The sequence below is a fragment of the Thunnus thynnus genome, chromosome 17, assembly GCF_963924715.1.
Source record: "Thunnus thynnus chromosome 17, fThuThy2.1, whole genome shotgun sequence".
Classification (NCBI taxonomy): Eukaryota; Metazoa; Chordata; class Actinopteri; order Scombriformes; family Scombridae; genus Thunnus; species Thunnus thynnus.
In genome coordinates, this window is record NC_089533.1 from 14,585,374 (window position 1) to 14,612,466 (window position 27,093).

Below are 27,093 nucleotides of genomic sequence, written 5' to 3' on the forward strand. Positions count from 1 at the left end.
AGTGTGTGGCGGTGTATGTATCTACAGAGACTCTGCCCTCTGCCTGTATTTTCTTATTATTTTGCTGTTTTCGGGATGTTTCTGGACATCAACCTTTGGGCAGTGGGTGTGTAGCCCCCAACCAACAACAGTGCGCAGGGAGTGAGGTCGGGACTCGTAGCGTAGCGACCAGGTTACATAGCTGTCTCCATCTCCCTCCTCTGCTCTGCTCTGCTCTCTGTCTCTGTGTCGTGGATGTACAAAGAGCAGCAGGTCTGTGTGTCTGAGCTACACACACGCAGAGCATTCACACAAAATCCGGCAATGCGGCACCCTCTGGCAGGCTTGTGCAGAGGTGTGGGTGCGTTTATTTGTGCTTTCAAACTAAATGCTGTGAAACAATCAGAAAATAACATTTTATTTATCTGATTCACAGCTTTGTTCTCACCAGTGCTGCTCACTCTCTTCATTCACTCTTTAGCTCACTCAACCACCGCTGCACTCTCTGCGTAGTATACCTTTAATTGAAATAATTGAATGTTAAAGGTATAGTTTGACATTTTGGGAGACCCTCTCCAAAGGTAAAAAAAAATAATATCCCTACTGGTACCTTTAAATATCACAAATTACCACCGTATATTTCATTTGTTTAATCTGCACACAAACAGAAATGTAACAACTGCAAGTTTTCTGTCATTTTTCTGGCAGTTACGTGATGATTTTCTGTCAATCTTACAGTGACGACAAGACTCCAGTATGTCACTGCACCCAGCCAAGAAATACAGCATGTGAAAGTGAAGTATCCCATTCTAAGCTTGATTCTTTTAAACACACACATTTTTCAGTCACTGAAACAAATTTGGTATTATTATCATCACTGCAGCAGCCAGGTCTCCTTGCACTGATGCCGGGGGCTGAGCTGCAGCCTCTCTAAAAAGGAGAGTCAGCTGCTTGTACGCGTAGAGTCCCTGTGGCATGCTATGACTCCTGCAACACCTCGAATACACAGGGAACACACAGATCTCATCCCCTCCACCAGCTGCTGTGCCCCGCCTCTTCTCTCTGCAAGCCCTTTAACCTTCTTGCCTTGGTATATATAGTCTGTGTGACTATCAGAGTTCTCCTGGCAGCCATCATGAAGGGTGCAGTCTCGATCTGCTGTTTCGTCTCCCTGCTGCTTTTGCAGGCCACAGCAGGTAAGACTCAGACGCATTTTGGTCAAATATCTGGTGGCCTGTAGGTTTATGTCGGGCGGTGCACTGAGGCTATATATGTTTGTGTACAAGTGCTGCCAAAGAATGAAACAGTGATTTGGTTTAAGTTTAGAGGTGGGGGTATTGAATGTGCTACTGCCACATTTGATCATTAGTTTGATCATACAGTGACTGTTCAGATCCAGAAGATGTGATTCAGACTGTTGTTATAGTCATAGATATTAAATTGTATTACTGCCAAAAATAGTTAGTTCAAGTAGGTTCTTGTGTCCATTGTGGGGGCAGTTTAGCCAGGAATGGCATTGGCTTTTAGAGGCAGAGTATGAGGACAGTGACAGTTATGGGGACACCAGCCAAGGATAGACAGTGACAGAGACAGAAATGTTACACCAGTCTTTACCACCAAGAAGAACTATTTAAAATCTGTCCCAGTTTATAATTACACTTTTGGCACCAGGTGTTAAATGGAGGACTTAAGTGTATCTTCCTAACCTTTTTATTTTTAAATCTGAAACACAACAAATACTGTAGTGTCTGCCACTTTTGATATATGAACAAATTTCCTATCATACGTGTTGGAGAGTTTCTGAAGTAGAGCTCTTCAGGAATATTCAAACTAGAGTTCAGCCTCATGTGGACTGACAGCGTGTCAGCTGTCCTAATGCATGGCACCAGCTGATGGAAAGTCTACCCGACTAGAAGAGAACAGTCATGCGGGAGCTTGATTGGACACACGAGTCTCTTTTACCTACGCATTCATAGATTTGGTCTCTTTGCTTCATTCTTGAATTACATCCTCTACAAGTTCATAAATTATTATTAATTAAATTATTATTATTGATTTTGAAGAGATACTCCTCTTTGAAATTCAAGTCGCTGTGATGATAGCATCGTAAAGCACAGGGATTATGGCTATCTCATTATAAATATGATTACATGGAACCCATGGAATTGAATATCTTGGTGAGCTGATCACCCACAACTACTCCCAGATTATCCCAGCTGAAAATGTGGACTGGCTTATGGATCTGGACTAGAGAAGATACCCTTGTCTGTCACCCTTGTCTGTCCTTGGGGTGGCGTTCAGCTCCACAGCCTAGGGCCAGGCCTCCATATTCCAGGCTGCTGTCAGGTGTCTAAGATTGGAAGGCCTCCTGAAACCCAACACTGTCCACTATAGTTCCTCCCTCCCTCCGCTTGACTCCCCTTCCCTCCTGACTCCTCACCCCTCCCATCCCCTAGCTACCCTTTAGATACGCTGCACAGCTGCTGTCACTCTGCACTGTCACAATCGCAATTTATTCCCAGCAGTTGGCCTTATAGGGACATGCATTCTCCAGGCAGGAGGGGCTGAACTGTGGCTGCAACTCATGCCTTCATAGACCTCTTCTGCAGGCCTGTGCAGGTGTCTTTTAGTGGTGGCGTATGCATAATATTGATTTCTGCTACAGAGCACACAAGAGTTTTGATTCCAATACCAGCAGGTTATGGACAATTATGAGAATCATGAACTTCTTGCCGCTCAGTATGTAATCATTTGTGTTATTGATTGGTTTGATCGCTGTCGGGAACTCCAATGAAATAGCTAACTCTGCAGAGAGGAGCAGAAAAGGGTAATCTCCCTCTAAAGGAATGTGGAATCGATTTGCTATCATTTCATCATAGGCTGTCTAACAGCCCTGGGCTGTGCAAAAAAGCAAGTCTAAAAAGCAAAGACATTAACATTATATTCTAACACAGTTAGTTTCATTCATTGTGGATTTTGTGAGAAATAAAGCTGAACGCAGCAGCAGGGCCTACACATTGACATGGTAATACTGATGTTGTGAAATCTTACACTCATTACTGTCACATGCAAATTTGAAGACTGAAGCCAGTTGATTAACAGCATCCATCGCATTAAATGAAAGATTAGAACTGTCCACATTTTGGTGTAAACTAAGGACACCTTGACATTTGACGTTTTGTAGACAAAATAGAAGAATCATTTTGGCATAATAATGCTTTGCCTACCTCAGATGTATGGTTAGACATCATTAGATGCGGGATTTAGCAATCTGATCAAACCTCCGGGTTCAGTACAGCTTGCTCCATCTGCTGTGCCAGGGTAGCTCTGACTGTGCCGTAATATTTCCTTTACAGTCATTTACCTGCATGTGTTACATACTTCGATCTTTCATGCCGAAGCAATGACCAGTGGAATCCTCTATATTTTTGTGGGTGTGAATGGATTAACATATGTTACATGACCAACCTGGTCCATGATTCTGCTCCTTACCAGAGTTTTAGGTAGATCTGACAGTGTTTACATGTAGGGGTAAACGTAGGCTATTATAGTAACTGTTAGGTAATTATAAGGGTTTTTGGGGGTTTTTTTGGGGATATATATTTTTTTCTTATATTACAGCCTCATTGGAGCCTTGATTAGTTCTTTACACATGTGGTTTATACTTAAGTGATAATATTATCGATCACTGAAACAAGAAAAACGTCTTTGGACTTTTCAGTGTGCAGAAAGGAGACATGGAAAGTTAATGGCGCACAGTCTCCACGCGATGGCATGTGGCATGTCTGGGACATCCCTCTGAAGGGAGTAGTGGAAGGGACACTGAACTGTACTCTGTTACTCCACACCTCTCCTTAAGACAAGTCTCCCAGTCCCAAGGGCACCTTTCCTGGCTCTCGGAGAGGAGAGCAGGGATAGAGGCATCAGATCAACACCTCAGCGTAAAGTGTCTTTGCCCTTGCACCTTCCTTTGAGCCTGTCACTCCTCTTCGTATCCATTCGTCTGTGACCCCTTAGAGGACTTCCAATGTGGATATAGCTAACATAAGATGATCTGTAAGTGCCAGTAATAAACCTTGAGTCAGTCCAGCTAAAAACAGCCCAGCCTTTACTGTAGACCAACATGTACCCACCTTTGGATCTAGAAAGCATTTTCATGTAAAGTAACTCCGGCTGAGATCATACATTTACGGGGACTAATGTGAAATGTAGAAAAAAGACATAAAACTGGATTGTACTTGTGATGGAGCTTTGTTTCATGTGTAAAATACCTGAGATACATGGGAGACTGTAATTTGTTTAGTTTGCTAAAATCAGTACAGTATTTGACATTTATACATATATATTACATTATATTACACAGCCTGTTATGAGGGATGTCTCTCAGTCTCCAGAATGACTAACGGTCAATGCCTTAAAATAGGAGGCAATTCTGCCCCCTCTTCTATCCATCTTCTGACCCATTGTAGGGCTATTTCTGACTATGGGGGAGTACTAGCTCCACATGCTGTGCCACCTGTTGCCATCCGTGGCCTCTTCTCACCACACCCTATGCAAGCTCTCCTGACTACGTTCACACCTCTGATGCTTGCTTGAGAAAGAATTGTGTATTTTTATGGGCACAGTTTTATTATGCATAAACTAGACTCTGTTTTTAGTGAAATGCAGATGCAAAGTCCTTCTAAAGTGAGCAGGAGAATTGGCTTGTGTGTGTCATTGATGGCATTTAAATCCTTGGGATTTTACAAACCAATTGTTATGTAAAAATCTCATCCACTCTGTTTAAACTGAAAAAAATAGAGACCTCTCCATGGATCTTTCCAGTGGAACCCCCTGGCCTTTAGTTAAGGTTGCCTGAATCCCCCCGTGCTCAGGATAAATCCTCTGACTGGAGGTTCCGGCCCGCCACCCTCATCATGTTCAGTTTAATTCAATTTACCTCCACTGTGCTGCAAGCAGAACATGATCTGGGGGTTTTACACATCCTGGGGTTTTACCTAATATATACATACAGTGTAAATGCACATGACTGCAAATACATACCAGCACACACATGCACGCCTACATAAGAATATATACACATTAGGGTTGCATGCTTTGAGTACATAAAATAATGCATATTTTTGTTCAGAACGAAACTGAGAGCTCTCAACTCAACTTGCATTGTTTTTTAAAACTTGTCTCAATCATGTAGCTGATATGTCCACATGAGGGAAGTGCAGAGGGAAGTATAGAGCAGTTTTCTCCCCTCAGCCTTCAGGAGACAAACTTTGTACATATATCAGTTTGTATAGTTAAATTCGAATATTTGGGGGAAAATGCAGTAGAGTAGAGGGGGTCTTTAAACTTGGGCACTTTCAACCTTTGCACAGGAGTTTCACACTCAGAGTAGTTAATTGACATTGTATCTGATAATTGAACAGCATCCACATAAGGATCTATAGTTGAGGCATGACTTACTCAGCCGCTGAGGCCGCAGTAGGCTTAAATCGCCAACATTCCTACTGGATGTGCCGATGACACCAGAATGTTTCTCCAAACTGAGGGAGGGTTGTGTGGCAACGGGGCTCAGTGAGGACACATGGTCCTGGGCGCAGATGTCAGGGGTTCAACTCCCCTGGCGCCTGCAGGGTTCATTTTGAGCACTGATGCAAGGCCCGCCGTCCACAGGCAACACTGGCCTCTCTGATCTTTGCGGAGCTCTGGGCCTCAATCAGGGATTGACTGGATTGGAAGGTGTTAACAAGTTCACGGCAGTTAAGGCCCACTCAAGAGACTAGTGTTAAAAGACATGACTCTTCTTAGTGATGAGTCAAGTTACAGAAACTTGAGTAAGCTTTGTGTACTGCAGATACAATCCTATTATGTTGAAGAGATGAAACCTGTTCCTCAAGAGCCACTTTAGCCTCCAAGTTGAATCATCCTCAGCATCCTCTGATAGGTGACTTCTCTCACACTGACAAGAAAAAATCCCTTACTCATAGTGTAACTTGTCACATCTTGTGCCAGAGCATAAGCCATAACCTTAATAACCTCGATTCTTACCTGTGCCGTGTTTCTCTTTGATTCATTTGACATGCAGCCAACCTGTGCCATGATCTGTCTTGAGGTTTCTATATGGCAACCATTTATTACAGATAATGCTACAAGATTACATAATTTATTGTTGTTTCTAAAGATGACAAAAATGAAGTTGTATTGCTACTTCATCAGTGCATTAAGTGTAGTGACGGGATAAAGAAGGGATGGCAGACATGGTATTATGAGTTCAAATGCATGAAAGGATAACACCCATTTTCCTTTCCATTTTAACAACCTGACAATTAAACATATTCTATATGTATATAAATACGTAGTCACATTATTGCATATTTTTAGGACTGCAGCATTACTTATAACCTCCTTTTATTCTGGCTGCTAACCTTTTGGTTTCTCTTGTTCTTGCACCGTGCTGGGAGCAACATTACACAGGCTTATTTTTAGCAGGTTGACTCGGGGAGAATCAGCGGTGTTGCGTTGTTCCTTAACCAGAAGTGTGTCACTGCTGCTACACTGCAAAGAAAAATCTGTTGGGGTCTCAACTAAATCTTGAGCCATATAATGTTTTATCCTTGGGGGTCTTTATTTTATTGTTTAGCTATGCACGGTTTGAAATGTTCCTTTTGCCGTCCTGTGGTGTCAAATCTTTTGATTAACTGAAAGTGCTCCCTGGATTTTTATGAATGGAGAAAGGACACTTTCAATTTCTGACTCATTTGGCATACAGTTTTATTGACTCCAGGTCATTTTATGATATAAATGTGTCTATATCTTAAACAGTTGTGGTGTTGTGATATAAAAAAGCTTGCTTCAGGCTTGTAAACAAACAGGCCTTCAGATGATTTTCCTGTAATTTGATACAGCGTCAGTTTTGGCCAAAGCAACGTGCAATTCTGACGGACACTTGGCCAGAAACACTAGAAGTCAATGACCACATGGCCAGTGGCTTTACTCCAGGTTAGGGTGCAGGATGCCATTACAGTGCTACCCTCTGAGAGGGTTGAGCCTCCTCACTTAAAAATATAGTATATAGTCACCTGTAGAAAACACCGTTAACATCCAACACTGCTTTGCTGTGAGACAAACTTTTGTTGCTTGGCTCTGACACTAAAAAAGAAGCAGTTCTGTAATTATCTCTTCCAGAGAAATAATGTCATGGATTATATATTGTCATCAAACAAGCACAATCATATTATCAAAAATATGGTCATTCATTTTTGTCTAAATGAGTTCCAGCGCTCAACATGAATTGTTGTGATGCCAGAGAATGAGGTTTTGGAGTATTTCATGGAATATGGCTTTAGGTTGTACCTCCTCTGTCACCTCCTGACCTCTGACACTTCTTACTACCCAGAATCTGCTGCTAATTCAAATACAACCTTCTTATGTGCAAAAAAGTCCAATAGCAAATCAGGTGTAATGACAGCCAAATGATTATAGTGTTATTATTTGGTGTACACCAGAGGAAAGATGCAAACTATAAAAGCTCCTGGACCTGTTTCAGCTCAGTATGATGTAACTGAATGAAAGAAACCTGAGCTCTTACTGCAGTGTACATAAAATTATTAAAGTTTGTCCCATAAGCCTAAGATGACTTGACTTGTAACCTGATAAGAAATCTTTAACTTCCCTTGAGTGCTTCACTTTGTGTTTTTTTGTGATGACTATTATGCCATTGGCAACAGTGCTAACTTTTCATGATTTCTGATCCTCCATGCAGGCATTTTCATCTGAACATTTATTGCTAGTTTTACACAATAAGCAGCAACTTTGAAAAGGTTTTTGTTAGATTTTTGTCAAGGAAGTCAAAAGATGTGCAGCTGAAGAGGTTTTTTTCTTTTCTGTCATTTTCTATCAACTTTCTTCTCTAACCTATTTCAAGATCAAGTCAAGGATTGATTTTGAATTATGCTAATATGTTTCCTGCACCAGTAAACTGAGTTTAACTGGGATGTGCTGACAGGAAGTATGCAGATGATGTGTTTATATAACAACATCAATATTCAGATTATGGCATGTGTTTTCTGATTTACAATTCAATGACTGCAATTAACTGCCCCACAGCTGCTACTATATCAGCTTTAATATTCCACTAACATGCTGCAAATGCCTTTAAAATTCCCCCACAACTCTATTAGGGGAGTGTCTGGTAGCTTGGATACTAAGGCCCATAACCCCCCAGGGCATGGAAGTGTGAACGAGGAAGACTTCCCAACTACTCCTATATATAGCTCATAACCGCAGCAGATTTGTCTGAAGCAGGACAGTGTGAGAGGCATCACGGGGACGCCTGCTCTGAGACCTGGGCACACAAGGACAGGTCTTACAGACTGATAAGTCTGTGATTGGTTGGTAAATATAGAAGAGAAAAGACAGAGGATTGCACATCATTGTCTCATGTATATTACTAACTAGAACACTCAGTCCAGCTCTGAGTTCTCCTCCTGGTCCGAGGTGAAATGGGGAAGTCCCTCACTCTGTCTGTCTGCCTCTCTCTTATCTTTGCCATTGTTATAAATCCCATGGTGATGCCAAACAAATGTCTTTGTCTGTTTATTTTCAGCGTTTGCTTTCTAAATTAAGAGCTGATTGTACTAACAGCTGTGATCTAAGTAATCCGATATGCTCAACACTGGACATGACACACTGGTGAGCGGATACGTTCTCTCGGATTCTCTCTCTCTTTCTCTCTCTCTCCTAGTCACACACACAACTGATATATTATTACTTTTATACATTTTGTTATTAACATTATCAATGTGGCTCCTATGAAATATGCATATGCATGTTTAAAATGTTTTTTTTACCTCATGACTAACTAACAGAGGGATTAGTCAAAAGATTTATGAAACATTCCTAAAAGCAGTTATCTATATGGTTGGTAGTTTAACTCTCATCTTCTCCTGTTCACGTGTTGAGGGGTCCATGAGGAAGATACTAAACCCCAAATTGCTCCCCTTGTGTATGTATGCTGAGGGACAAATGGTATCTGCCTTGGACCAAAATGCCCAATATTATGTGTACATTGAAAGAAATTCATACATAATAAATCTCCAAAAATTAAATAATAAAATATTTTTTAAAACAATAAAGCTCAAAATAAATTTGGATTAAAACAATGAGATTATTTTATCCTTTTTGTAGATTTCTTTTGTGTGATTTAAGAATACCATTTTAAAGGTCATTTAATTACATATGATGTTATAATGGATCAATTTTCAGTACAAACACACATAAAATTAGGTTAAGTGTTGTTATTCCCAGTTCAATAGTGAACATTTTGCTAATACATTCAGTATGAACATTTTGTGACTGTTTGCCTCTGTTCATATTCATTGCTGAAAAGAACCACACAGCAGGGAATCAATGCTGAAAGAAGTCTGCCACACTGAAAGCACCAAAATGATATCAGTTATTCATTGTGGTCATTCTTTCCAGACACTTGGTATTATAAAATATTGGGTTGGTGCTAACATGTACAGTGAACACTCTTAAGGTTTTGTATCTAATAGACAGCAGTAAAACAGAGGAGAACTAGAAGAAAAGACGATGTCGAAGAGCCTTTTCCTGCACAAGGAGCTGCAGATGAAGGCTCGGGTGGCAAACGTTTGATCATGAGACAGCTCAGATGTCTGATATGTCTGAAACGGATGACACCCAATGTAAAACTGTCCTCCAGCGTTTATTACCAAATGTCTCTGTGTTACACCCAGCAGTTGTGACATATATAGCGAGATGTAGGATGTATTGATTGACGCGCAAACAGAAAAAAACAACATCACTTGCCTCAGTAGCAAAGCTTTATTGATCACATATGACAAACATATAATGAAACTGTCATTCAGTTGGTTTTCACCAAATCTGGCCACCTGGGTCCACTTCCATCACTCCTTTATCAGACCATTAAAGAGACACTGAGAACTTGAACTGAGTTTAATTTTGTCATTGTTGTTTTTACAGAGGAAGATTTCATTTCTGCCCTGAGAGACAGATCTCACATCGATGAGACGCTGCGACTTGCAGCTGAGGAAAAATCGGGAGACTATGCAGGTGAAAATCAGAGATGTTTCAGTAGACTAGAAACATGTACTAGAGCTGGTAATGTGAAAGAAAAGAAGAGAGAAATTCCTCATGCTAACATCTTTATTATTCTTTCCCATCATCCTTCTTGTCCACCAGCGGCTCTGGAGAGGTTGCGGAAGATCTACCACACATCCATCAAGCCGATGGAGCAGGCCTACAAGTACAATGAGCTGAGGCAGCATGAGATCTCAGGTATAACCAAGGCTTCAACTTCAACTGCACTCTGCTTCACTTTCTTCCGTTGTGTGGATTTTTTGTTTGGGTTGCTTTAGTGACTGATTTGTTGACTTGTTTGTTGACATGCAACATCTTTACACTATCAACTCATAAAAATAGCAGGATCTTGTACTTTTTCACTTCTTGGGGCTCTTAGGGCTCTTCTTCAGAACCACTGTTATATGAAGGTATGGACTGCCTGTGATATTTCTAATAGTATGTTGGAAATTTTGTAGGCTCTAGAGCATAAAAATTGTGACAACAAATGTAATCATACCCAATTGTATTCAGTTTAAAGTCCAACTTAAACTGAACTTAGCTGTGGCAATGCAGGCTTTAGGGAAAAGGTAAAGTATCATCTTGTCTGTATCACTCCGTTCATGCTACTTTTAAAATATTTCTTCCCCTTTTCTTCTATTCATTTTTTACACATTTTTGTAATTTCCCTGTTTGATTTTTAAATGACTTTTTGCACTATTTCTCCACAGTAACCTCAACACAGTACACTGAACTACCAAGAACAAACTCTTTTTCACAATGAAATAAATCTCACCCTCTTGCGGCTTTCCAGGCTTGGCATAAAATATCATTTGAGTGCCATGCCTTGATATGAAGTGTTATTTCTCGCTGTACAGAGTCAAAAACTGGGCAATCAATCAGATTCACATCTTCCATTTATGCAGAGATTGACATGTTTGACACATCAAGTCAAATATGGGACTACATTCCATTATCTCCCACCCATTCATACACATTGTTACTCTACCCCTTCCCTGTTGCTTCTAGAAACCTCACTCCCTCACTGAGCTCTCCTCACTCTCCTCCACTTCCTGTTCCCTTCACTTCTCTGTACTCCATCCTCTTCTGTTCCTTCCCCATCCCCTCCGCTCCCCTCATCTAACAGCCTACTCCGGACGAACCCTGGGGGACTCAGCCACAGGTGGGTGTGGGTGGGACTTACCCATGCATGGCACTGCCTGAAGTGCTCAGCCCCTCCGTTTCCCCCTTCATTTGTCTTCATACATCTGTGAGTCACTTAGATCAAAATGAACATTGTGCTGCTCTCTATGGGTTGAGTTTTTCAAGCACGGCTCACTTTAGATGATGTGTGGTCAAAGTGCTCCATGAGTGAAAGCATCAACCCATAGAAGGAGTGCAGTGTGAGTCTAAATTGGTTGTACTCTTTATGTCACCACTTTTATCTTTGGTGTCATAAGGATTTCTATTCATATCACTTTGGACAGCAGTGTTATCCAAGGAGATTACTCAAAGACATTTTGGTTGTCACTTCAAATTTTTTAAAATTACCAAAACTCTAACTTCTTACTAATGAATTAAAAGGGAAGAAATGTGCATATACAGATTATCAAAAGTTCCTAAAATATGAATTTTTAATGTCTAGGTAGTATATTATGTATTTAATGAGAGACTACACAGAAAGTTGTGTAGTTAGGGTATAAAATGTGGGGGGTTGCATGTGCAGTTCTGGCTTCAGCAAAGGATGAACAGGTTGGAGGAGGGGACACTGGTGGGGAAGGGTGGTGAGCGTTTGGCTAGGAGTGAACTGAATAAACACACTTTCTTCTTTATTTTCTTTTTTAAATTTTATTTTAATTGAATTATTTATCATTCTTTTGTGATGACATTTTCTTTTTTTTGCTTTTCTTCATATGTTGCTGAATTCATGCAGGTTTGGACCAACACAGCAGAGCTTACCCCTACACACACATACACACACATATGTCAGCCTGCTATGAGACACACAGCTTGCTTTGAAAGCCTTTCCCTCTTGAGTCTTTAGTCATAGTATGGACACTGCCTAACTATGTGTCACTGAGACATGGCTGCAGCACTTCACTGAGCTTTTTATTATGCTATTAAATATGCCTAACAGCTTTGAGACATTTTTCTTTACCCATATCCTTTTCTTTTCCTCTGGATTGAGAGTGACAGTGTTATTCTGATGTGCTTCTCGGTGTCTCTCAGAATTAAAATATAGTTCATCCCAAAAACAATCCCAGAATATATTTGGGATGGATTGTTGGTTAAAAAAAACTATCCTTTCATGAGGCATAAAAGGAAATGGAGACTGCAGCACAAGCTCTAAGGCCTTTTTTCATCAGAAACAAATACAATTGCGTAGTTTTGCAGATGCCTACATCTCTCTGTGTAACTTAATTTCACACATAACATTTGGGATGAACTTGAGAGGTTCTCCATCATCATTTAGCCATCCTACTGAGATTTTAATCTTTGTCATCTTTTATTCACAGATGGAGAAATTACCTCCAAGCCCATGGTGCTGTTCCTGGGACCCTGGAGTGTAGGCAAGTCCTCCATGATCAATTACCTCCTGGGCTTGAGCGACAGCCCCTATCAGCTCTACACAGGTATGTTACACACATTTTCTTTTTAAAGTAGTAATCAACAATGTTTAATGTTGTAATCTACAATTCAGGCTGAGCATTCAGGCAGATACCCAATGTAAATGTCAAAGAGAAAGATGAAGTAACCCTAAAATAGCATCATAAAACCAAAAGGGCCACTGTCTTTTGGTTTTATGAGAGGCAACTGTCTTATCTAAATATTACAAGGTTACATATGTGAGTGTACGAGTATGTCATTCTGGCTATCAAGTAGGCAGATCCATCACATGATACCATTACATGCATTTTTTTGAATTAGATCCATCTTAAGGAGGCTCAACAATGATTTTTGGCAATCTAGTACCCCTTGCTCAATTGATTTAACATCTTATCTCATCTCTGTGTGGATCTATTCAGATTTTTTCGTGTGTTCTTGCTAAACTCTTTTTTTTCATGAATCTTCAGGAGCTGAGCCTACTACCTCTGAGTTCACTGTAATTATGCACGGGGAGAAGATCCGCTCTGTTGAGGGCATTGTTATGGCTGCAGACAGCTCTCGCTCCTTTTCTCCCCTGGAGAAGTTTGGCCAAAACTTCCTGGAAAAGCTGATTGGTATTGAGATGCCCCACAAGTTGCTGGAACGTGTGACCTTTGTAGACACACCTGGAATCATTGAGAACCGCAAGCAGCAGGAGAGAGGTAAAGCACGAGGCAGAAGATTTTACCCTCAGTTTGCAAATTTTCAGATACATTAGAACTTCCTCATTAATCAATTTTACTCGTGGACGTTGATCTATGTGATGCAACTCGGTATTTAGTTGTAACAGTTACTTATGTCTCTTCTTCGATCTAGGCTATCCTTTCAATGATGTTTGCCAGTGGTTCATTGACCGTGCTGACCTGATCTTCGTGGTGTTTGACCCCACCAAGCTGGACGTTGGCCTGGAGCTGGAGATGCTCTTCCGGCAGTTGAAGGGTCGTGAGTCCCAGATCCGCATCATCTTAAACAAGGCTGACAACTTGGCCACCCAGGACTTGATGAGAGTCTATGGAGCACTCTTTTGGAGCTTAGCTCCCCTCATCAATGTGACTGAACCCCCTCGCGTCTACGTCAGCTCTTTCTGGCCATATGACTACGCACCTGACACCAGCCGTGAGCTCTTCAAGCGAGAGGAGATCTCCCTGCTCGAAGATCTTAACCAGGTGATTGAAAACCGTATGGAGAACAAGATTGCCTTTATCCGCCAGCATGGCATCCGCGTGCGCATCCACGGCCTGCTGGTGGACCGCTATGTCCAGACCTTTAAAGAGAAGATGAGCTTCTTCAGTGACCCTGAACTAGTTTTCAAAGAGATTGTGGACGACCCCGACAAGTTCTATATTTTCAAATCCATCCTAGCCAAGACCAATGTCAGCAAGTTTGACCTGCCCAACCGTGACGCTTACCGTGACTTCTTTGGCATCAACCCAATCAACAACTTCAAGGCCCTGACGGCTCAGTGTTCCTACATGGGAGGCTGTCTGCTGGATAAGATTGAGAGGGCAATCACCAATGAGCTGCCCGCCCTTCTGAGCAGCATTAACTCTGGCAAGCAGCCTGGCCTGTCCTCCTGCGAGGCTACTGGCTGTGGTGAGAAGCCAAAGAATCGCTACCGAAAGAACTGAGGAACACCAAATAACTTGAGTGGGGGAAGTAAGGAGATAGAGGAGGTGAAGAAAAGGGCTCTGATGAAAGCCAACCCTGCTTTTGTCAGAATGCCTGTATCGTATTGAGGAAAGGAGATTTTTGTTTGTGTTTTTTTCCTCAGGAGAATATGGCAAGGTGCATTTAGGGAACTGTGGGGATGAGGCAGATAGTGGTAGGGAAGGGTCATTGTTTGAAAAGGCAGCTTAAGGATACAAGTGCTGAATAAATGAGAACATGCCACTGATCACTGAGCTTTGTTAAAATACATGCCCTCCTCTCTCCCTTGCACAATCACAGTGGACTGTCTGGGGTTTTGGGGATTGGGGAAGTAATGATGTGAAGAAAAACAGAAATGGAAAAAACGATAAGCTAGAGCAAATAAAAATTGAAAATCCTGATACTAAAAACAGTCAAATACCAGCTCCCTTGTATGTGAATAAAACAGGAAAGTGGAAACAGGTGTTGCAAATTTGTGTTGTAAAATCCTGAGAATTGCATTGCAGCAGGTCAATTCCATAAGCTTCATAAGCTGTTTTTGAAGTAGCCTTTTTGTGGGTGCTACACAAAGCCTTTGTGTTTGGGTAGTTATGCAAACCTTTACTGCTGACATAGATTAATCTTAACCCTGCATGTTAGTGGTAACATCTTATTTAACAGATGTCAGTTTTGGTGCGTGTATTTGCCTTCTAACAAACTCATGTAACATTTCCTTATGTTACTGAAACCTGAACCAACCCTGCCATGCAACAAATGAGGCCTTTTTTTCTTAGTTTTATATGCTCACCGGTCTTGGTTGTTGACAACCTGTGAAATGAGCACTGTGATGGAAGCAGAGGTCAGGGTTCAAGAGTCAGAGTCTTCAGAGTGGGGAGGGTACGTTCATCTGCTTCACTTCTTAAACTGTTCTTACTGTTTTTGTTTGATTCTATAAATTTGCCAGTCTCTGGCAGAAATTCAATACTGTGTTATGAATTATTTTTTTCCTGCATCAATAAGCTTCCCAGCTTTTTAAGTTGAATGACCATAAGAAATAACACCTGAAAGATGTGTTTAAATTATAGCTGTCTTTATCCATTTGTTCTGCCATTACTTCTGCAGGTTAGAAATCTATTTATTGATTTTTTTTTCTGTGTAAATTTTCCAAATGGGCATTGAAATAGGCTGTGTATGTGTACTGAACAATCCTGCTGTACAATTTTATGAACTTTCACTTCAAAAATGTAACTGTCATTGATCATGAGATTTCTGATGCCCGGTTTTCTCAGCTTGCTTAAGTTGGTCTGGAGGTGATAGAGAGGGAAAGGTGAAGTGGAGGACTCATGAGTTGACCCCTGACCTCTGTGGAAAGAAGGAAGCCCCAAATACTGACCCTTACACATCACAACTGGTTTGGAGTGATACATGTCCTAGCCAGCAGGTTCTTATGTAAGCCTACCTCAATGAACTTTCTAGGTGTATGGCATCGTGAAACTGCTTAAAGCAATAGTTCAGCATTTTGGAAATACACCTATTCGACACTGAATTATTTCTTGGACGGGCGCAGTAACTTCATAGAGTCTTGTCATTACAATCAGTTGGTCAGGCAGCCAGGAACTTCCTGCGCCTGGCCAAGAAATAGTCTGGCACATAACCCCTCTTTCATGTGTCTCTCACTTTGTTTTTATATGGATTAAACAAACAAGATATAACAGTGAGCTTCAGAGGTGCAGGTAAGTGAATTTCATTATCTTTGGACGGAGCCAGGCTAGCTATTCCCCCCTGTTTCCAGTCTTCATGCTAAGATAAGCTAACCAGCTTCTGGCTCCAGCTACATATGCCATACACATATTACAGTGGTATTAATCTTCTCATTTAACTCTTGGCAAGAAAGTGAATAATCATGTTTCTCGAAATGTCAAACTATTGCTTTAAATATAAAGTCCTAAATCCTCAGAGCACAAGTAGGTGGTAAAGAGTACAGCTCCAAAAAGCACCAAGTTAACTCATGGACAAATGCACTTCCAATTCCCTCTGCCTCCTCCCCCACTAACCCCACAGAGAAGAGTCTTTTCCCAACTAAACTCTGAGGCATAATGCAAATAAATCTAATGAACAAACTCCAATTAAACTTAATTTTCTCTTTGAGTGTGAGTGCTCCACAGGATGTGTTTAGTATGTTTACACTGCAGATCCAGAACATGCCCACTAGAGAGTGCTGTGTAAAAGTGTAAAAAATATATATATATACAGACCACTAACCAACACTCATCATGGCAACAGTTTATAGTGGAGTGATAGCCCAGGCTAAACTAGTGTTGTGTGGTTGTGTTTTTAGTATGTTTCAGTATCAATCATCTTAATTTACCTGTGAATTAGATTTGGAAAGGATGTGTGTCCCATTAAAGTAGTTGCTGACTCACTTTTTTTGTTTTGGTATCAAATTTAAACCATTCTTAGCCATATTGGAAAGCTTGATCATCAAGAATAAAGATTTCTGATTGACTAGGTTAAGTGAAACTTTGTGGTTATTCTGATAAAATGATCAATTCCCAACTAGGAATCATTAAATAAGGAAACAGAGAGATTAGTTCCTGTAGCAAACTGATTTTTTTTTCTTCTTTTCCTCCCTCTCTCTCTCCCACTATCTTACTGCAGCCCTCTATCACATCTCTGTCTCCATTCATCTCTGTTCTCTCTGTTATACCTTGTCGCCAAGAGTCTGAATACTCTGAGGGTCCAATCTGTCACATTTGGGCTTGAAAGCATGGTTTTATCCTGCAGCTGCATTGCACCAACTTTTTGTCGTGACCTGAAGTGGGGAGGGATGTGTGTGTATATGTCTGTGTGCATAAGTGAGTATACACATGTTGTAACTCGGTAATAGGTTTGATAGCTATGCACCAAGACTTAAAAGCACGTGTGTTTCACTGTGAGTGTATTTGCACTGTTCCTCAAACATGATTTTACATGAAAGGTCTGACTGGAAAATGGAAAAAAAAGATTTAAAGTTCATAATAAGTTCTACAGAAGTCTTTTTATGCATAAAAGGTTCAACAGCAACCATTTTAAGGAATTAACACACAGGGGCTTTGTGTAAATGAAAAGGTTTTTTAAAAAAATATCCTTTTACACACAAAAATGTTTCCTGAAAAATAAACATATCTGAGTTTTTAGGCATACACAAAACAGACACATTATTTGCATTAAAAACAAGATCATTGTATGATGTGCATGTTGCATATACATTTACAATGCATAACCCGATATGCACAGGCACATGTACATATTGTATCTTGTTCAGGGTATCTTTCTTCACTACATATGAGAAAGACTTTTGTATCTGTAGAATAAATCTTGTGCTTTGAAATTCATCTTAAGACTTACCTTACACTAGCAAGTTCTATGGCACGACCACAAAGCTTTGTATTATATTATGTAAATCACACACTGATCTAAAAGTGGCAGAAGTCTTCTTTTCTCTCCTCTCATAAAAGACGTGCTTTTGTTCTTCCCCTACAGAGAAGTGTACTTCAAAAGAGTGTGCACACTCCCTCCCAGTGATCTTCTCAGTATACTGTGAAGCCACTGTACAGAAGACTGCAGTTTGATATTTTCTTAGGCTATTGAATGGAGAATGAAGCAATTAGGAAATATGCTGCACATACTGTAGGATTGTACTTCTCCGCACTGAGATTTCCGTTTTCAAATACGTCAGTGTGCAACACCAGATTTAGTCTGCCTTTATGTGCTAACTTTATTAATTGAAGATCTTAATCCATCATAATAATCTTATAATCCAATATTGATATTGCATTAATAGTGAGTGTCTAGAGCTGTTTAGTGAATTAGTGTATGTTGTCTTCTGTGGCTTCACTGTAATATAATGATATTCCCTTTTTCTGCAATGAGTTTTTCTTCTGCTGTCATCCAAGGGCAGAGGTTCAATATAAAATAAATAAGGGGTGGAAAAGACAAGAAGGTGGAGAGGCTTCATCGTTCAAGTGAAAGTGAGGTTGCGCTCATTGCGGTCCAAAAAAAAGAGAAGAAGGCGTCCCCACCCTTTCCAAAAATACGTGCTCGTTACCTCTCAGTTCCCGTTCTCCCAGTGCGTGCACGTAGCTCCACGGTCCCCCTCCCCTCCCATTAACAGTCAACCCTTCTCCTCTTCCCTGCTCGCCTAACACAGACAGAACCGTCAAGTTAACCGCAGCCCTCAAACCGGAAGCACAGCAATTGGACTTCTAAATAAACGACCTTTAATAGTCTGTTTTATCACTTTTTTTTGGTTGAGGCTGTAATTTTGGAGTCTTTAGGAGTAGATCTGAAGAAATTCAATACTAATGTCTGGTAATTTAATTGAACTTTGCCTCAGTTTTTCCTCCTAAGTATTGTTTTTACTTTTCAGACCTTTACAATGATGTGTCACATGTGTTATAGGACCAGTGTGTAAGATTTAGGAGGATCTATTGGCAGAAATGGAAAATAATATTCATAAGTATATTTTAATTAGTGTATAATCACCTGAAAATAAGAATTGTTGTGTTTTCATTATGTTACAATGAGGCCTTTATATCTATAGAGGGAGTGGGTCCTCTTCCATGGAGCCCACCATGTTGCACTGCCATGTTTCTACAGTAGCCCAGAATGGACAAACCAAACACTGGCTCTAGAGAAGTAATTTCGCATTTTTCGCGGCCACTGTAGGTTCTCCTACACGCTTGGAAGGGGAACGTGAGGGCGAGGGGTATTCAGATGGTTGCAATGTGCAACGTCACCACTAGGTGCCACTAAAACCTACACACTGCACCTTTAATGATCGTGTGCAGCAGATTATTTTTTCTTGTAAAAAAAAGCCTATATTTACCTTTGTAATACTTTGGGAAATTACTTCAAAACAGTGGTATGTGTGACTTCACTGTGTGAAATTAAGCTTGTATAAAAGATTTATACAAGTTATTCTGAAGGTATGACTAAGAAAATCATATGCTCAGCTCGACAATGTGGCCACTGTCACCAAAACAAAGTCCCATCATGTGAGAATGAAAGCTTAAAAAACTTCACCTGAGGCATAAATGGGGTCTTCTGTAGCATGTTTAGCAATGCAGATTGAAAAAGAATATGAAAACTTGCCATGAAAGAACCGTTTTCATTTTTAGTTTAAAGTGTGCGTCACTGAGGAACTGTATAGTTGTATTAAACATGCTATTATATGTACTACATGAGGGTTTATTCTGAAAGAAAGGGGCGGAAATCATCTTTATTTTATTCTGGCATACTTCACACTCACACACACGCTCGCACATACACACACACCTCTCGCGGCTGGACGGCTGTCAGCGCACAGAAGATGGTGGCGGCTGCGGCCACTGCGTTACCCACCGCGCCTGGATAGCGCACACCACATTTCACGCAGGTGTCGACGCTGCTGCGGCGCACAGATACTGGTCAGATAAAGGACATAAGAAAATCTTATCTCACTGTGGACGATGCAGGGAATTGAAAGGCTGGACAATGCAGCAGCCCTAATCCATCATATCTGTCTTGGATTAAAGGATAATTATTAGGAGATATGAAAATATTCTCTTGTGCACCCCATGCAATTCAATTAAAGTGGCTGGATCAAGGCAGCACTCTGGTTTGACCTGTGGGACTGTGGCGTGGGGGGCGTGGAGCGGAGGTGGAGACCTTTTAATTAGCCCGACTCTCTCCGGGCTTTCGTCGTCTGCCTTTTAACTGGGGGGCACCAAGCTGCCATGGGCAAACTTTACTTCAGGGAAAAGGATGGACTGGACGATACTTCATGTAGCCTAGTCGGTGCAAGTCTGCATTTTTCATCTCAGCTGGCCGGTTGACACAGAATATACAGCCAGGAACCGGCATGGTCAGGATATCTGGACAATCTGGATATTTCCTTAGGGCGCATTGTGACGATGAGTTGGCGACATTTGGTGTGTCTGTGGATACCAAAGCACCACCAATGCAACGCTAAACCAAGACTGGTTGGTGCATAGCCACGGGGCAGAGTGTTTACACACGAGTCACTGACAGCTCATAATAAAACCGAACAGTTTTTTTCCTGGGATTTCTGCACATCGCGTCTCATGCATTTGTCTCCTGCTGACCTCCGTGCACAAAAACCCCTCTGCGTTTTTGGAGACGCAGCAGCGGTGAAGACCCCGGAGCGAGAAGTCAGGAAAGGACGGGGCTCTGTCCACGGAAATAGTCGCGATTAGGCCCCACAGCAAGGAGCATGTGGGTATAAACACAAGCTTAGGTGGCAGTTTTTGCGCGCATGTTTCCGTTACCTGGAAGTGATCAGCGCCCCAAAGTTGAAAGCCGATCTCTTCCCTCATCACGGCAAACAGCAGATCCATGTGTCGAGTCTTTTTTTAAAGATGTAAAAACAAACACTAGAGAGAATTAGTTTTAGATTAAGTTTTGCTCAGAACAAAAACGTCAGGAGGTATTACTGTGTATTTCCAGTGAAAGTGAAAAACTGAATCGATAAGCATGACTGGACATGCACCAGTAATGAAAGACTGCAGCAAGCTCTCCAAAAAACAACACCATCATTTAACTGGATTTGATATTTCAGTAACTTCCCAGGAACTTCCTTAAATCATCTTCTTTACTTACTTGGTTTTTCTCTCTCAACTTTTCCCTTTACAGACAGTATTTTGTAATTCTTTTCCCCTACATATGTTTCCAATGAGTGAAACAGTGAGTAGGCAGCTGAGTGGACTTGGAGTGCAACCTAGCAGGCAGAGAGTGAACCGTGGAGTGCGTCAAAACAGACGGGAACATGGAGGAATGCAGGGATTGACGTCAAGAGGGGCAATAATGAACTACTCAAAATCTTTGGAAGGTCTGCTAGTGTTTCTACAGCCACTACACTGCTAACTGAGTGCAATTTTCCTGGAAGAGGTTTTGATTATGCTCTGTGTTTTCACTTTTAAGACTTTTTAAGATTTGGTTGTTATACTGTGGCTCCATACTTTGCCTTACTACTTTACCTATCTTCTCTACCTTGAACTGTCCCCTCTGCATCGTCTGTGATTTTGGAAAGATTAAAAAAGCAACATGGCATCCCCCCAACATCAACAACTGCTGCCTCACAACACAGAAGTGAGCTGTGACTCAAGTGGAGATGGGGGCGTCTCAGTGAGGATTGGCAGTAGTGTCAAACACAAGCACGGAGGCGGGCCGCTTGGTTCAATCGGGGGAGGCTTCATCGGAGGATCCAAGCATTGCAAGTACAGTATCTCCTCCAGCTGTAGCTCTGGAGAGTCTGGAGTGAGGAGGCCGGTGGTCAAGAGCTTTCGCACACAGAAGAAGATGCCTCAGCTTTTTGAGAGGTCTGCAGGTCATTTCTGGGACCCAAAGTTTGACTCTTCCATCCTGGAGGAGGCCTGTAGAGAACGGTGTTTCCCTCAGACCCAGCGGCGGTTCCGTTATGTGCTCTTTTACCTGGCTGCTGCTGGCCTCCTCTGGGGATTGTACTTTGCTGCCAACCCTTCCCGCTGTGACAGGACAGCTTTTCTCATTCCCACTGCATCCTTTCTCCTTTTCTGCCTCCTCCTTTTCCTCTTAACTTTCACAAAGCTCTACTCTCGCTGTTACAACCAAGCATCTCTGTTGCTTATTATTGTAACCTTCATCCTGACCCTGGCCCCCCAGATCCAGACATCAGGCTTCAGAGATCCGGAGACTCCTACACCAGCATTTGATGTGGAAGAGTTCAGTGGCATGGAGCCCACATACAACATGTCCTATGACAAGCTTGTGGGAGGTAGCACCTGGTCCCCCTGTCTCTCTCCTGTTGGCACCTTCTCACTTTGTATTGAGGTTCTTCTGTTGCTTTACAGTGTTCTTCATGTTCGTCTCTATGCTTCTGTCCTACTCGGGTTTCTCTACTCTGTATTTTTTGAGAGCTTGGGCTGGTGGCATCTAACCCAGGTGGGGGGCAATTGGAGCATAGCCTCTGAAACAGACTGGAATACACTAAGCTGGTTGGGTCCAGCCAAAGCCCTGCTCCACCTCTGTGCCCACGCCATAGGCATTCACCTGTTCATCATGTCTGAGGTGCGGTCGCGCAGCACCTTCCTTAAGGTGGGGCAAGCTATCATGCATGGTAAAGACCTGGAGGTGGAGAAGGCCTTAAAGGAGCGAATGATCCACTCTGTCATGCCCAGGATCGTGGCTGATGAACTGATGAAGCAGGGCGATGAGGAGATAGGTGACAATTCTGTGAAGCGATACTCCACTAGTGGTGCAGCAGCTGCTATCTCCAGCCCTAAGAACAATAAACGCAAGAAAACCTCCATCCCCCGAGGTCAGATCATCTTCAGACCTTTCAACATGAAGCGGATGGAGCCCGTCAGCATCCTCTTTGCAGACATTGTGGGCTTCACAAAGATGTCTGCCAACAAATCTGCTCATGCCCTAGTTGGCCTTCTAAATGACTTGTTTGGACGTTTTGATCGGCTTTGCGAGCTCACCGGCTGTGAAAAAATCAGCACTCTAGGAGACTGTTACTACTGTGTGGCTGGTTGTCCCGAACCCAGATCAGACCATGCCTATTGCTGTGTGGAGATGGGCCTGGGCATGATCCAAGCTATTGAACAATTCTGCCAGGAAAAGAGGGAGATGGTCAACATGAGGGTGGGTGTCCACACTGGCACTGTACTGTGTGGTATCCTTGGCATGAAGCGCTTCAAGTTTGATGTTTGGTCAAATGATGTCAACTTGGCCAACCTAATGGAGCAACTAGGTGTGGCTGGGAAGGTGCATCTATCGCAGGCCACCGCCAACTTTCTGGATGATCGCTACCAGCATGAAGATGGACAGGTCATTGAGAGAATAGGACAGAGTGTGGTGGCAGACCAGCTCAAAGGTAGGTGCTCTGTGAAAATAAGGTATAAATTAACATGCCAAGTATAGATGTAGTTAGTGGAGGTAATGCCACACCTTTTTCCAGTATTATTTCATGTTGTATTTTAGCTTGCAGTATGAAAAAGGTAGCTTTAATATCTAACAAGAATAACGTAATACGAAGGTCAGCAGCAGATGCTACAAATGGGCTGCAACAGTAAGACTTATCGATGCAATTATTCCTCCATGAGCCCACAAACTTTGGCATTTTTATGTTATGTTTATGTCCTGTAATGCTTCCCTGCCATCCCTACAGGAAATTATGCCAGCATATCAGCAGTTCACCCCGAGATAGATCAAAACAGTGGCACAGGAGCATTTGTATAACTCAAGGTGGACACAGGGTCTTAGCATTGTGTATCGTAACTGGTATAGATTGACTGGCAAGAGTTTGAGTCTGTTATCAGTGCCCTCTGTGATGTTAGTATTATGTGACTGTGTCACAGACAGACGCCATTTTCTTTCCCAGCCTCCCCTGCACCCTGTCTCTGCCCACTCTTTATTCCCTTGTTCAATTACATTGCCTTTCAGACGTCCTCAATGTGTCCTGTTCTCTTAACCTCACTCTGAACCCCAGGGATTGCTTTACAACACTGCAATTGTCGCCTTCTCTAATAGTGATTTGCCTGCAGCTTTGTCTTCACTTCTCTATCTTGTCCTCACTTTGCCTTGCCTCAAAACTGCTTGACTGCAGCTTTGATTTGACACGTTTAAGCAATTCTCTCCCGTGTAACTAATTGTTGGCTTACTAGCTCTTTTCGTCATTTGAGGCTTGTTGATCCATTATCACCTGGTGTAAGTGAAGTGACAGTGTCTGACTAAGATATTGCAGATGGTGTTCATCTGTCCTTTCAAATTTGCATTTCAGGTTTGTTTTGGTTCTCTCTTTGGAGACTGCATGTCTTGTTTTGTACAGTGCATTTTAGGCACAGATTAGCATGGATTATGAATTGGTAATCTGTACAAATGAGCAATGTAAGTGTACACGTTAATAATTAATAATGATCAACTTGGCCTGGAAACAAGTGCTGTCACCAGTCAAGGAAGGAGATGGAATGAAAGTGCCTTTTGTTTACCAGCCAGCCCAGAGTGATTTATGGGCCTGCATTTTCCCCTCATCTCTTAGATTAATGAATGTATACCACTCTTGCACTTGCTCCTCTTTTTTTATTGCAAGGATAAATGTGTTACCCACAGTGTTTTCACCCCCTCCTCTTTCTTCTTCCCCTCGACTTCTCTCTGGCCTCCATCATGTATTCAGTTCCCTTCCTAAGATTTATCCTCTCCCTGTAGATTTGCCGTGCCAGTGAGAGAGCTGGCTGTCAGGAGAGAGTTGTTCTCCGGTGCTGTAAAAATCCCTCCACTGTCTAGCTTAGTCGGTGTAAATCACTTGGGTAACATTGCAGCCAGGCTTGGATCCTGGCTGGGGCTGGTCCCTGTTGCCTGACTCAGAAGTAAATTGCTCTGACCTAGACACTGATTTGTGCAGCTGTCTTCTTTGTATTTTTGATGTCCTTTTTGAGTTAGTGTGATGTTTCACCTTCTCACAAATAGTTTTTGACTCATAAGTGTTTTTACAGCTCCACTATAACTTCAGGCTGCAGCTAGAGTCCAGTCTTTTTGTCTCATCTTCCAGGTGCACATGTTCTAAAGTTTCTACTTTTTATTTATATCTGCCCACTGTAATTATGCACTATTTGTGGTTCATTGTAGCAGAGGTTCACATGGAGTGCAGCCACGTGTGGTCAGCTGAGTGTTACAGCTGCATCCTGCTGGCTCTTCACTGACCTGAGGCCTGTGGTTTTAGCAACAGATGAAGAAGTGGTGCCTCACTTTACATCCCAGTGGATGAAAACTGAAGACAGTTTGAGGACTTTACAGTTACATTTGGGGCTCTGATTAATGATATGTTTGTTATCAATTAATCTAATGATTGTTTTTCCTCAAAAATTGTTGAGTCTATAGGATGCCAGATAATTCTAAAATTAAAAAAAAAAAGCCATCACAATTTCCCAAACCCCAAGTTGATGTTGTCAGATTGCTTGTTTTGTCTGACCAATGGTCCAAAAGGTTTTTAGTTAACAATACAATACAACTTTTTGTCAACTGCAGTGGAAATTTCTTTGACACATAGAACATTAGAAACAACAGCATTTAAATTAACTTCGAAGTGCTCTCGATTTATAAAGTTATGAGTATAGAAAAAGAGAAGTTGTTGCTTACTGTATAATTTAGGCCTACAACAATGAAAAACACAGAAAGGCAGCAAATGCTTTCAACTGATGATCTAGAACCAGGCATTTCTTCTGAATAAATAACTTATTTTTAAACCATTTCAAATGAGTTGTTGATTAATATTCTGTCAATTGATTAATGAATTATTGTAGCTTAAAAAAATAAGCTACTATACAGCTCATGGGAAGGATATACTAAGATGATCCTTTTAAAAGCTGCTCTGAACAATGCACACACCTCACAATGCTCTGTACAAGGCTCTTTGTGTGTGGTCGTCTCTATAAGGGACTGCACGTGAGGCCAGACCTTGTTGTGTTGTGCGTTTTCCTTGCTGGAAATGGTTGCTATATTTGGCTCCGTTTCCCTGGAAAGTAACTGTCCATGTCCTTCCTTTGTGCTTAATTCAGAATGATGGCACCTGCACAAGATTATCCCTTTGGAGGAAACTGTCAGTACGGCCCTGTTATCTTTCTGATGATGATAGAATCACCACAGAGAGTCGGAGTTGCTCCCTCTCCCCTCCAAGCAGCCTTTTTTTTTCCAAGGGAAATGAACTTGTTTGTGTGCTGATGTTGGCTTAATGTCATGTAACAATGTGAAAAGACCAAATGTAGTTATTAGAGTCATTATCATCTGTAACACTGCAATAGTACATAAAATGTCTAGATTACTTCAGTGTCTTGGTGGCAGATATTTAAAAACTCCTCTAGTTTTGGAGAATCTTGTTGTGTTTTATCTTACTTCCTCTCCCCTGCTCCAGGCTGTTGCTGTAACTCAAGTTGAATAAATAAAAAAAAATTAAAGAAATAACCCAAATGAACACTAGTTGCTCCACTTTGATGATCTGAAGAACACTTTCACTAATTTGAGCTTCTGACCGCTCTTTTGTATCATCGCACAGCCCCTTTCCACTCATTATGTACACAGTTCTGAGTAACCAGTCGCCTAAAGGTAAGGCATGTTTTCAGATTCAGTTTGAAATTGTGAGCATGACCTTTTCTAACTTAACTGCTGAGCAAAGCTGTGCTGGGCAGCTGTGTACAGTATCCTGCCCTGCTCTCCCCTCTCTTTTGCCCTATGGGAGATTTCTAATTAAGCAAGACTGGGTAATCTCCTTGGCTAAAGTGATTAATGTTAGTAATTCTCCGTCATCATATCTTCTCACGCTGGCGTGGTGTTATCCTGACCCCGAACACATCAGCTGCCTGCCAGCCAACCGTTTTTATCACAGCAAATGATATTGATTGCCTATAATGAGGCTGTCATGGCCGTGGATATTTATGATGAGGCAACAAGAGAGGTTTTCATGTCGTGTGGATATCAAAGAGAATCAACCAAGGCCAGGAGTTGTGTTAGCTATAAGACGAAAGATTATATATATTCTGGCCCATGATATTAATTTGTACAAATTCCTTGTCTGCCTTTTAAAGCCTTGAGAACAATAATTGATTAGCTACATTAGGATTGATGTGGACACAGAGTAGAACTGGGCTGCAAATAGTTCTGGTGATGAATGTTCTGTGTCCCTTCATTCTCGTCCTATTACTTTATAATTGGGAGATTCATTTGGGCTTTTGG

General features: G+C 41.7%; 2 protein-coding genes across 5 annotated transcripts in view; both read left to right on the forward strand.

Moving 5' to 3' along the window:
• Nucleotides 1–1,016: 1,016 nt before the first annotated feature.
• On the forward strand, nt 1,017–15,328 carry srl (sarcalumenin). 3 transcript variants are annotated; one of them, XM_067570437.1, is made up of 7 exons: nt 1,017–1,175; nt 9,979–10,068; nt 10,198–10,293; nt 11,222–11,257; nt 12,591–12,707; nt 13,149–13,382; nt 13,537–15,328. In XM_067570437.1, the coding sequence occupies exons 1-7, from the start codon at nt 1,115–1,117 to the stop codon at nt 14,346–14,348; spliced, it is 1,446 nt and encodes a 481-aa protein (XP_067426538.1). In that variant the 5' UTR covers nt 1,017–1,114; the 3' UTR covers nt 14,349–15,328. The 3 variants fall into 3 exon arrangements, with proteins under 3 accessions (XP_067426538.1, XP_067426539.1, XP_067426540.1); XM_067570438.1 differs by lacking the exon at nt 11,222–11,257; XM_067570439.1 differs by lacking the exon at nt 1,017–1,175 and having other exon boundaries at nt 11,104–11,257.
• Nucleotides 15,329–18,704: 3,376 nt separating this feature from the next.
• LOC137168022 (adenylate cyclase type 9-like) overlaps nt 18,705–27,093 on the forward strand; it is a 34,915-nt gene continuing 26,526 nt past the window's right edge. Inside the window, exon 1 of one of the 2 annotated variants that reach the window (XM_067570435.1) lies at nt 18,705–23,242. In XM_067570435.1, the coding sequence (XP_067426536.1) occupies nt 21,430–23,242 (1,813 nt within the window). In that variant the 5' untranslated portion in view covers nt 18,705–21,429. The remainder of the gene's footprint in view (nt 23,243–27,093) is intronic. The other variant, XM_067570436.1, reaches the window with a different exon arrangement.